The sequence below is a fragment of the Odocoileus virginianus genome, unplaced genomic scaffold, assembly GCF_023699985.2.
Source record: "Odocoileus virginianus isolate 20LAN1187 ecotype Illinois unplaced genomic scaffold, Ovbor_1.2 Unplaced_Scaffold_1, whole genome shotgun sequence".
Lineage (NCBI taxonomy): Eukaryota > Metazoa > Chordata > Mammalia > Artiodactyla > Cervidae > Odocoileus > Odocoileus virginianus.
Window position 1 is genome coordinate 411,860 of NW_027224263.1, and position 12,467 is coordinate 424,326.

General features: G+C 43.2%; 1 protein-coding gene and 1 non-coding gene across 3 annotated transcripts in view; both read right to left on the minus strand.

Annotated features, from left to right (window-relative positions):
• The window catches only part of MORC4 (MORC family CW-type zinc finger 4), a 69,868-nt gene extending 62,689 nt beyond the window's left edge, over window positions 1-7,179 (minus strand). For both annotated transcript variants that reach the window (XM_020877936.2, XM_020877935.2), the window contains exons 1-3: window positions 6,850-7,179; window positions 6,657-6,729; window positions 1,119-1,251 (exon numbers count right to left, since the gene is read on the minus strand). In XM_020877936.2, the coding sequence (XP_020733595.2) occupies window positions 1,119-1,251; window positions 6,657-6,729; window positions 6,850-6,951 (308 nt within the window). In that variant the 5' untranslated portion in view covers window positions 6,952-7,179. The remainder of the gene's footprint in view (window positions 1-1,118; window positions 1,252-6,656; window positions 6,730-6,849) is intronic.
• Window positions 7,180-10,615: 3,436 nt separating this feature from the next.
• Window positions 10,616-10,722, minus strand: LOC139033296 (U6 spliceosomal RNA). The gene has a single exon (XR_011485910.1). It is a non-coding gene; the product is annotated as a U6 spliceosomal RNA (small nuclear RNA).
• Window positions 10,723-12,467: the final 1,745 nt, after the last annotated feature.

Consider the following 12,467-nt stretch of genomic DNA (forward strand, 5'->3'; position numbering starts at 1 on the left):
TGTGCGACCCCACAGACGACAGCCCACCAGGCTCCCCTGTCCCTGGGATTCTCCAGGCAAGAACACTGGAGTGGGTTGCCATTTCCTTCTCCAATGTGTGAAAGTGAAGTCGCTCAGTCGTGTCCAACTCTTAGCGACCCCGTGGACTGCAGCCCTACCAGGCTCCTCCATCCATGGGATTTTCCAGGCAAGAGTACTGGAGTGGGGTGCCGTTGCCTTCTCCGAGGAAGCCACATGGAGAGTAATAAATCTCATTTGCTCAAAAAGGAAGAGAGAAGGAAAGAGTTGAGGAAGCACTCATCTTTCACTGAGTGATATGTGAAGATAATAAAGTACAAATTTACATTCTTAATTACAAACCTTTTAAAGTAATTAAATGAACTGACAGTGGCAACAGAAATCTATATTACCAGCTTCAGCAGTTAGAAAAGAGAATTTCCTAACTGTAATTCTCCTGCAAAACTTTCAAATATTATGTGTATGACATCTTCTGTATCTTTCGTGGTGCTTGATTATACCCGGGAATGTTCATGGTTCTAATCTATAAACTGTTAAAATGCCAATACTTCTGCTCTAAGAGTGAATTTAAGTTAATATAAGTTGGAGAAGCCAATACTTCTGCTCTAAGAGTGAATTTAAGTTAATATAAGTTGGAGAAGGTCTCAGATCAGTGAAGACCTCCAGGTCTTTAACCTTGCTGTTCTTTTTGTCTAGACTCTCACCCTTGCCCCTTGTACCTTTACCTCGTTAAATTCTACTAATCACCCCTTAGATCTCAGCCTAAACATCATCTCATCTAAGAGGCTTTGCCTGACCTTCCGGATCAGATAGGGCTCCCCTGATGAGTTATCTCATTGCATCCTATACTTTTCTATCATCATACCTATGATTTTTTGTTATGATTACTACTTGACTGTCTGAATTGCCAGCTAGACTCTTAAGTCCCACAAGGTCAAGAAGAGTGTCTATTTTATAACCTGTGTCCTTGTACATAACAGCTGCTCAATAAACATTTGCTGAATGAATAAAGAGGAAGGAAAATGGTAAAAGAAAATTATTAAGCCTTAAATAGAGTTCATGAGCTCAAGACAAGAGAAAAAGAATGAAGATATCTTTACCTGAGCATTCGGTGGAGTTTATGAGGTGTCATCCCACATCCATCATCAGTAAAGGTCAAACAAGTTTTATTCTTGACCTCCTCAACATCTATAAAGACCGTCCTGGCGGATACATCTGGATCTACAGCATTATCTGCAAAAGGTAGAAATCTGTGATATTAGATCTCTTTTTCTAATATTCTATTAAAATCTCTAGTTCAGTGCCCCTAAGACATAGAAACTGTCCTTTATTCCCTTCATGCGAATGTCCCAGAAGGTGAGCAGGGAGCATTAATGTAGGGGGAAGAAAGGAATGATAGCAGATGGGTTTCTGAAGCTGATTTCTAGATTTCACATAATGACATGTGCAATCTGCCCTTTTTCTCTTCAAACTTCAAGGATTATGGGAAAATTAAGTCCTCCACGTACAAGGCATTTTGCTCAATTTTTGTCTTATTACTTCTTATCTTTTAGCCACTTTACTGCTCACAGACATATACAGTAAAGGGTGGTTATGGAGAAGAGTTGAATCTGCAACTTTGTTACAAATAGATACATACTACACACATTAGAGTTTATTGCAAAGATTTTATTTTCTACTTTTCTTTTACATCACCTCCTCCATTAAAGAACACAGATATTATCACCATCCCCATTTATAGCATGAGAGGCACTGAAAGAGTTAAGAGGTTAAAACCAAAACACTAACTGCCTGCCTAGACCCAAACAATGTACCAAGTATGCTTAGAAGAGTGACTCTGCTTAGGTATTCTGTAATAGTCTTGAAAGTGAGACTGTCTAATTCTCATTAAATGGAGAACATAGAATTAAAGTAGGGAAAAATATATAGAAAGTTTTACAATTCTTTCTGGGTTAGGTCTTCACAATGAGTTATTTATCCAAGAATCCAAAGACATCAGATATAGCCATATTCTAATATATGTGCCATGTCTGCAACCCCAGGGGATGACATTGGCTGAACAGTCACATCTTTTTGCCACAGGTGCCAGTTGACATAGTTGCCAGTCATTGACACACGTGATACAAGAGTCTCATTAGGGCTCACTGGCTGGAGTGGGAGGGCAGTTTGTGCAATCTGTTAGATTGGTGTCTCAAGCACTCCTGTCTACTGGCTCTTTAAACAAGACAAAGGCCTTTCCTCCCACCCACTTCCCTTTCCCTGGGATCCTACATTGATTCCATGTGGCTGGGCTGGAAGATTTGGGTGGGGTTCTGGTTGTATACTCATCCCACTATCAATGGCAGTTCTTTGTGGGGAACATCACTTAAAATCAAGAGAAGTGTTGCACATATTCAAAATACCAGTTTTTGTAACACAATTAACAGTATCAAAAAAAAAAAAAACAGTATCAGTTACAACCACTTAAATGTGTGGAATGTCCATCAAATGAAACAGGACAGATTAATTTCAAGGGCCACAATGGTGTTGCCAGAATTACTGATAAAACTGTCACTGACTGTAACCCAGAAAATCTTAACAGCATTAAGGCATCACGGATAGCCCCAGAAGGGGATTAAAAGGTCTGATAGAGTCAATCTTTAAGGACAAGGTGGGGTCACGCCTTGTGTTATGTGGACCAACTTTTGGCAGGAATTGTTAAGTCTGACGTGCAATAGTGCCTTTATCAGAAAGACAGCATTTTACTTTGTAATAAGAGGCAGCAGATTTTTTTAACTGACAGAAGGATTCAGCATTGTGAAGGCACCTACAGCGTTTCAAAAAACTACTTGGCAAGTAGGCCCTGAATTGTTTTAGAACCTATCAATCATGGCTGCTGGCAGCCAAGGCCATTGAGACCGATGCCCTTACCTTGTCAACCAACAGGACATCATTTCTACTTTGAAAACTTTGGGCATAGAAGGATTTTTTCCCCTAACACTTAATGAACATTGACAATTCAAACATATGATGCATATCAATTCCAATTCCACATTTATATAACTGTACAGTCAATGAACCAGCTTGCAGGCCTCTCACAAAAATCATTTTTTCCCCCATTTTATTGTCAATTTCGCCAAAACTTTACTAGGTGCTTTTTTTAAAACAGAAACCTACCAAAGAGTTTTAAGGTAACTACCAGGAGCAGCTAGAAATTTTACCTCCTTGGCTGGAAGCGGGTAGAATACAGGGGGGAGAGGGCACAGCAGAGGCCAGGGTCAGCTGGGGCAGCAGGGGAAGAGATCAGCAGACAGACCAGCAGCAGTAAGCACAGCTTTGCACTTACTTTTGGTTTTAAGTGGTCTTCCACTTGGCCTCAACAAATAAAGTTGTAATAACAGGTTGGCCTCAATAAATGAACTTACAATAAAAAAGGCACCAATCTGGCAGCTGGTTTCAATTTTTGTTTAACCCTTCAAATGTTTTCAACACATAGCACATGCTATCAAATGCTACAGAATCTATCTTCTCCCATAGCCCAGCCCACCTAATCTATGACCAGGCAGGGCAGAGAAAAATCCTATTCAACTCCCTTGGCCCACCACTTAGGTGATAGCTTCACCACCAAATCCTGGGAAGTCCTTATCCCCTCACTTGGCTCACACAGTCTCCTGTGCTCTCAGACCTAAGTAATCTTATCTCTCTTAACCTAGCTCATGGTACCCTCAGTGGGAGGACTCTAACTCCTCTCAGCCACCACTTAGTTAACAGCATGAGAAACCAAGTCTCGGGGACTTTATGTTATCCCCTAACCATGTGACCTGGGGTCTAAAAAAACATCATAACTGAACCTTCATAGCTCATTCTAACCTGGGAGGCAATAAGGAAGTGTCCCAGGACAGCATCCCTGGAGAGACAGGATGGCAAGTGGGAGATAGCTGGTTTTGTTATAGCTCTTCCCCCCATCCCCTCCTGTTCCAGGCGAATGGCCTATGACGATTCCTGCAAGGTTGTCAGGGCCAAGCTGTGGCCCTCCCAGACATCCAGTTAAGTACCTAAAACTGCTCTCATCTAAAATTAAGGTCATCATCTTCTGACACAAGCTTATTTTTCCTCTCTCCTCTCTCGTACACACAAACACACACACACAGTGTCAGTATTCAAATGACAAGTTTGAAATACGAAAGTCATTTTTTGTCCCTCCCTCTTTCTTACCCTATACACCCCTAGTCTCTCTTATATCTTCGTATTTCTATTTCCATTGTCACTTTCTTAGTTTACAGAGTCTATTCCCTCTTATCTGCATTGTTGTGATAACCTCCTACCTAGTCCTTCAAAGCCTTGTCCCTCTTTGCTCCAATTCATCTTATACAATGCTGCAAGATTAACTTTCCTGAAGCACAGCTCTGACCACAATACTCCCTTCATTAGAAAACTTCAGATTAAAAGTCCAAGTACTCGAGCCTCCCAGTCTCATTTTGGTCACAGCTCACCATTCTAACCTCATACCCTACTTAGTACTTAGGGTAAAAAGACCTGCATTTGAGTCCTGGGTCTGCCACTTACTAAACACATAATTGTGGAAAAGTCAACTAAATTCTCTGAGCCTATGTATCCTTATCTACAAGATGAGAATAATGATGACAATGGTGATAATGCTGCTGTTTACCCCAAAAAGTATAGTTAAAAATATATTTGTGAAAGCTCCATGTAAACTCTCTAAAGACGTATAGTTTTAACTCTTCATGATATCCATGTTCCAACTAAACTCAGTTACTCGGTATTCTTCATGACTTGGTTAATGCAGTTGTTCCTTTTGCCTGGAATGCCCTCCCCTACCCACACCCATGCCCACATGTCCCAATCCTTCAAATCTCAGCTCAAATGTCACCTCCTCTCCAAAGTCTTTCCTAACTCTCCTTTTCCTGGTAAGCTGAATGTCACCCCTCCTTCCTTTGGACTCCCACAGTACAAAATGTGTCCATCTTCGCCAATATATCACTTTCTATTTTGCAGTTATACAAAGAATAAACCTTCTGTACATGTTTTCTCTCCCCTACTCGAAGATGAACCTATGTTGTATTCATTTTTGTATCCACCACAGTGAATGCTCAATAAATATTTATCAAATGAATGGTTCACCAGAAAATTAATGCATAAGTGAAGAAAACTACTGAAGGAAAATCTAAACTGAAAGCTTCAGATTACCAGTTAACACGTTGCTCTCCCTTTTCTCTATTATTAATATGACAGATAGTTGTGATTTGTGTTGGTATATATGTGTGCAGGCATGTGTGTGTCTGTATATAATACACCTGTATACTTGTACTCGTATGGGTCGGCTTAGACCAGAATTAGGTTCTTTAAGTTAATGCTTAAGGCAAGAATCATATATATTCAAAACTACAAATGAAACACTTTAAAAATCATCCATAAAGTTCAATACACAGTATAGCATAGGTACACATGGTTCTGCACGGTGCTACTGTGAGGGAACAAGATTCTGTCTCTCATTTCTCACTAAGTAAACTGGTGGCTTTCCCCTCTTTTTCTCTTTTGTAAGTCACATGCACCTAGATCTCACTCCACTGTGAATTTCCCTCAAGGCATGGTGCAAAATCTGAAAAATACAGTCCCTGTTCTCTAGGATTCAAAACGGGTCAATGTCAGTTTTTCGCCTTCACCTTCTAACGAACAGTCATACATATTGTAAGCATTCTGCGTTACGGCGAAAATAATCACCCTAGTTCCCCATCACCCTTGCAAGTAACTCTCCTGATGCCCACTGACTTCTCGCTCAAGACAATTCACGTTGCAGGGCCACAGCGATTGCTTAAGTGGAGTCTGGGGCTCATTTGGGGGAGCTTTGAAACCATTTTCAATATTCTGTTCTGTGCTACCTTGCCCCAGAAATACCTTTCCATAACTTTAATTTTTCAAACAGTTGCAATGTGCTCGGTATGCTGCTGCATTTTGTCCAGGAATGTTTTTCTTCTTTGCTCTCCACACAGTATTTAGCACACTACTGCAAAAGCTGGTGTACTTGGCTTCAAGGGATCAACTGAAAACGCTTTAAAAGCAAACATCGGTGGAGCGAGAGGTTAAGTGCTCAGTTATTCATTCCAGCGGTGTGAGGGCGCTCTTGGATCGCGGACCCAGCGCTCCACAGCCGCAGGGAGCCAAATGCACTCGTGTCATCTCTTAAGAGATGTCCCATCATTCCCAGACTCTCTGGTCCCAAAAGTTAAAAAACTCCGTTTTCCAGACTTTTCTTCATGCCCCTTTGCTAGCCTGGCGCCCTCCGTCTGTCGCTGGCCCCCGTGGAGCCCAGCTGCCTCGGGGCCCGAAATTTGTGTGCATCTCCTTTTGATTACTAACTAAGCTACCCTAAAGCGCCTGGAACGTCACGGGCCAGAGAGAAAAACCACACGGGACTAACTCTTGGGTCACATCTTGTTTCCTCAGCTTTATCTGCGGAACTTCGTCCCTGGCGACGGAGCCGACTCCCTCCGCCGTCTGCGGAGCCAAGGCCGGTCCCGACGCTCCCACCCCTGCCCCGGCCCTCCCCGCGCGGCTCCGCACTTTCTTCTCGCGTCCCCGGCACCACGTTGGCACCTCTGCCTCGGGCTTTCACGGCCAGGCCCGCCCTCGCCACTCACCTAGCAGCTCCGCGATGGCACTGAAGGGTCGCGTGTGGCTGCTGGAGTTGCTCTGTAGGTAGCGAGGGCTCATCTGGGGGCGAGAGAAGGTCCCGTCCCGCGTGAGGCCTCGGCCCGCCGGGCCCTCCCAGCGCGCCCCCCGCAGTCCCGGGGCCCGCGCGCGTGCGTCCGCCCCCTCGGGCCCCCGACCTACCGTGCTCAAACGGATCCCAAAGGCCTGCGGGCCGCCGCCCGGCCTGGCCAGCGCGCTACCCGGCGCGCCAGGGCCCGCAGGGGCCCCTCGGTACAGGAGCATTTTTTTGGCCGCCACGATACTCTTTTGCCGCTGCCGGACTCCTCGCCCGGCCGTCCGGGACTGGCTCTCGCTTGCTCCCACCCGCAGCTGGCGGGGGCGGGGCGCGCTCCAGCCACCTGTCCGGGGCGGGAGGGGGTGAGGCCGGCAGAGCCGCGCAGCGGCCCCGCCCTGTCAGCACCTCTCCCAACCAGCAGACTGCCGGGCCGGCAGCGGGGCCGTACTGAAATATGGCGACCTCCTGACAGCCGCTCCTTGATCCCCGCCCCTAATTAATTCTTGGCGTTTGCCATAGGCCAGGACGCCGAGCGGGAAAGAGCGGGGGAGGGGGCGGGCGCGTGGGGAGGGGCGGGAATGAGGCTAGGGGAGGGAGAGGGTGTAGGGATTTCTGGAACAGAGTTCCCAGTTCGGAGGCATGACTAACGGGCAGGATAAGACAAGTCTTAGAAGTTCTGAAAACTACAGTTTTGCTATCTGGGGAGATAGCAGGCAGGCTCGCGTGATGGGAAAGCATTCAGACTATTTTGCCTCAAATGCCTCCAGAAGCAGCCGGAACTTTCCAGAAGGCAATTGGCAAATCATCTTCAAATCTTTGCAAGCATGCAGGGAGGCTGTTTATGAAAGAAGAAATTGGAATGCACTTACATACCGCAAGTAGGAGATGGGGTTAGTTTATGCAGTATGCAGTATGCACAAAACTATGGAGTTCTTAAGGACCCTGTTTGCAGATGAAAATTTATTCATGTGGAAAATATTTATGAGGGAATTAAGGAAACAGGAGGTCACCGAATATTGTGTAATGTGATACCTATTTTTATTGGAAAAACAAGTACATACATATATATATAAATATGCATATAGTTACACACACACACACACTGCACAATGAGAAACACCTGAAATGATATATTTCAAGATGTTATCTCCAGGTCCGGAATTATGAGTTTTTCTGTTTTTCCTTACTTGCAGTTTTACTTTTTTTGTACTGTTAAACAAACATACACCATTTGATTATAGAAAAAACATTTTTATTTTTTAAAATATAATGATCCCTGATACAGATGAACCATTATTTGACCATTCCTCTGTGATATTTCATGTTGTTTGAATTTTTTTTCTTGCCATGATCTGTACATCCTCATGAATTTCTGGTATAATTATTTCTACAGAATACTGTTGTGTCTAAAAGCATGTGTGTGGTTTACTCTTAATAAATACTGTAAGATGGGGACAATTTGCCTCCCAGAAAGTTAGCTATTTTGTTACATTCATAGCACCAAGTGGTTTTGACCTTTTAACCTTTTTCCAATGTTTTGAATAAAAATTACTATCTCAATGTTTTAATTTGTGTTTTCCTTTCAGTAAAACTATCTTCACAAATGTTTATTGTATATTTATGTCCTTTGAACATTATTTCCCCTACTGGGTCCTTTGCATTTTTTTTTTTTTGGTATCTTAAAATTTTTTTAAATACACAAAAATAGAATGATATGAATTCCCAGATACTAATTAGTCACATTCAAAAATTGAATCACTTTGCTATACACCTGAAGCTAACACAACATTGTAAATCAACTATATTTCAATAAAATTTTTAAAAATTAAAACCTTTCTATACCTGCTTTATATATTCTTTTCTTCTTCTATTTGTATATTTTAGAACAAATTTCAAACAGCATGTCATTTTATCCTATGTAATTCATTCTTCTCTGAAAATATGGATATTTTCCAAAAGATATAGCCACAATGCCACTTTCACTGAAACAAAATTCATAACAGTTCTTTGATGTTCTCTAATACCCAGCCCATAGTCTGATTTCTTCAATTATCTCAAAAAAATGTCTTTTTACATTTGGTTTGTTTAAATCTAGATCCAAACAAGACGCACACATTGTACTTGGTTATGTGTCTTTAATCTAAAACAGTCTCTCTTTTTTTTCTTCCTTCTATTGAGCTGTTGAAGAAATCAAGTCACTTTTATTGTTGAAAGTCCTACATTCTCATTTGTCTCTTTGCTTATTTTTGTTGTTACTTAGGTTGCTCCTTTCATTAGAGGAATAAATTTAACATAACTATAAACCATAAGTTGGCTCTAAAGTTTTCATTAGATTCTAGTACAAAGTTTTTAAAGCAGAAGTGCTCAGAGATGGTGCTGTATTCTTCCTGTTGCAACACATCAGAAAGTATATACTGTCTAACACTCAGTGATGTTCAGATTAATCAGCGGGTTCAAGTAGAGGCAGCCTGAATGTTCCCCTATAAAGTTTCCCATCAATCTTTCACTTTGTAGTTTCATTAATTGGTGTTTATTATCTGAAAAAAATATTTATTAGGGTTGAAAAACAAAAATAAACTAATCTCATCATTTCTTATAATTTATTAACTGGATCCCTCTGTATAGAATTTATCCTCATCACCCATTGGCTGTTTGGCTGCTCTGAAATACAATTCATATAGGAAAGACTGGACAAATGCTTAATTTTTTACTTTTAATTGTCCATTTTTAGAGTAAAGTGGTCTTCCTAAGTGGCTCTAGTGGTAAAGAACTCGTCTGCCAATGCAGAAGATGTAAGAGATGCAGGTTTGATCCCTGGGTGGGGAAGATCCCCTGGAGGAGGGCACAGCAACCCACTCCAGTATTCTTGCCTGGAGAATCCCACGGACAGAATCCCATGGACATTGGCTACAGTCAGTGGGGTCACAAAGAGTCAGATACAACTAAAGCGACTTAGCAAGCAGACAAGAGTAAAGAGTTGGTTCCTGTGTTGCATCCTGTGATGTGACAGCCTATCTCCCATTTCAATAAAGGACTTTTTGGATGAGCCGCTGAGAGCACTGTTGGAAAGCTTCCTCCAGCTGTTAGCTCCTTCAGGGATTGCCTCAGATATGGAGTTGCCTCACTCAAGGTCACAGAGCTTTCTAGGGGCAGCCCAAAGAGGACTACAAAGGCTTAACCATCTCAGCTCAGTTGGGATAATTCTGAAGGGTCATTCTAACTTTAGATCTCTCTGTGGGGTTGACTGAGGCTGTTATTGGTCCTGTAGTGCAGCTCAACTCCAGCCCCCACCCCCACTCTCTGTTTAGGCCTGCTCCTTTCACAGGTGTTAATCCAAAAGACATCTCTTAATAAGCATCTGGCGTGCTACATTCTGTCTTAGAGTTGGCTTCCTGGGGAACACAAATTATGACACTTGAGACTGAGTGTAACTCACGAAAGCCAGCACTTTGATGGGATTTGGGAGCTAGATACTCACTGGCCAGTTGGCAAGGAGGTCCACACTGCAGAGGGGTAGGTAGAGAATAGATACCTCTCCGCCACGAGGTGACACTCCTGTCATTGTAGACTTTTACCAGGTGGTGAATTGCGATGGTATACTGGTAGAAGGGAACATATGATCTGCTGTGCTATATCACGTATTTGAGAAATAGGGTGAAATAGTAGCTATGAGACCAATAGATTTCAGTGGTTACTGAGCTCCAAAGATTAACTACTAATGGAGACAGGTTTACTGCATCAAAATCAGGATGCTTCCTGGGGAAAGAATAGGACCCTGACATACAGTTTGGGGATATCTAGAGGGATACCATCAAAATCTTGAATACCCAGATTTCCCTGAACCCTCTGAGCCCGTAGAATTTGGCCTGATTTTCCTACCTTTTTTTTTTTTTAAATATGGAACGCTTCACGAATTTGCGTGTCATCCTTGCGCAGGGGCCATGCTAATCTTCTCTGTATCGTTCCAATTTTAGTATATGTGCTGCCGAAGTGAGCACTGATTTTCCTACCTTTAATAGTCCCCACACCTCTTACTTGGAGATAATGCAGAACTTCTCCCCCAGGAGGCAAAACATGCATTTACTTCCCCTCTAGCCACTAAGCCTATAACAACAGTTAAGGCACAGCATGAACATGGTAGGCTTGATAAAGAAGGAAACTAACAATGCTCCAAGTAGCTGCACAGCCTAGCTTGTACAGATTGGCATGAGCTGGAAGAGTGCACATGAAACTGATTCTGTGAGTGCTTGATCAAGGGAGCTAGACTATAAGGTTGGAAAAAGGAGAGTTTATCAATGTGAGAACACAACCCTGGAAAATAGGATTTAATACCCTGGCAAGGATCACAAGAGTTAGTGCAGACTCACTAAGACAGCTTCTAGAAGTATACAAAACATGATGACCCACACTAAATGAGGTCAAAATGCCAGCATTTCTATGGCAATAATGGAATACGGGATCAAAAGATTTAGAAGTGGACATATTGGAGTGGATATACTGAAAAAGGGGGTGTCCCTTGTGGCTCAGACAATAAAGAATCTGCTTGCAATGCAGGAGACCTGGGTTTGATCCCTGGGTTGGGAAGATCCCCTGGAGAAGGAAATGGCAACCTACTCCAGTATTCTTGCCTGGAGAATCCCATGGACAGAGGAGCCTGGCAGGCTACAGTCTATGGGGTCACAAAGAGTCAGACATGACTGAGAGACTAAAACATACTGAAAAAGACTGGAAAACTCCAATAGAAAGACACAGAATACACCATTTACCACAGCCCTGAGGTACATGCTGTGGTACCTACTGGCACTGCTAAGAAACGCAGTGGTGGATCTCCTCTGTAGGTTAGGCCTGTCTGGAGGAGAGACCATTACAGTAGGCTCACTAAAGCAGTGGGCATTGTAGGGCTCTGAAAAGACAGACACCCTGACGCTGAGTGTAACCTTCAAAAGATAGGTGGGTGCAATTCATAATGAGTGCAAGGTTAATGGGGAAGCCTGAGGAGCCCAAAGTGAAGTGATGTAAATGATAAATAGAACGTGGCATCCTAGGGGAAGGATAAATGAGCAGGGACAATAACTATCCATTTTGGTGAGGTTTTAACCAGCGCCCTTCTGTCTGGACTGAGCATTCGTAATCTTCCCCACAGGGTGACCACTAGACATTTCCTCCTTTCAGCCCAGCACAACACTTTTGAAAGCCTTGTTTGGCCCTCACTCTTATTTGAATCACATCTTGGAACTTCTAAAAATGCCCATTTACTGCCTTCTTCTAAGGTGTGTGGTCCACACGTCTTGCTTGCTGTGGGGCTTTGTGAATGCTACACTAAGTATTGGTGTGTTTACTACTTGAGGGATTTGTTGTTTAAACAAAAGCTTTGTGACTCCCTAAGTACTTGGCTTCCTGATTGTCAGCTGGGGTCAGAGGCCTCCTCTCAGCCCCTCTCCAGCTCCCCCAAACAGAAGATTGATCCTGAGAGGCCGGGGGAGCTGCTGAAAGTCTAGGTTTGGCCTCCTTTGGGTCTCACTGCCTCTGCACAGCAATAAACAAAAGCAGCAAAGAAATCCATACAAATTCTATCACTGTGGCTCCACAGGGCTGTAAAGGAGGTTCCATATACTTCACCACCAAACAGTGAGCGGATCCTGTAGGTGGGCACAGCATGGGTGCCAGTTGGGAGCCCCTGGGTCTTGTTGCAAAATGAGGAGCAGGGAATTACTTCAGCAGGGTGTGGTGTGCCTCTGAAAAC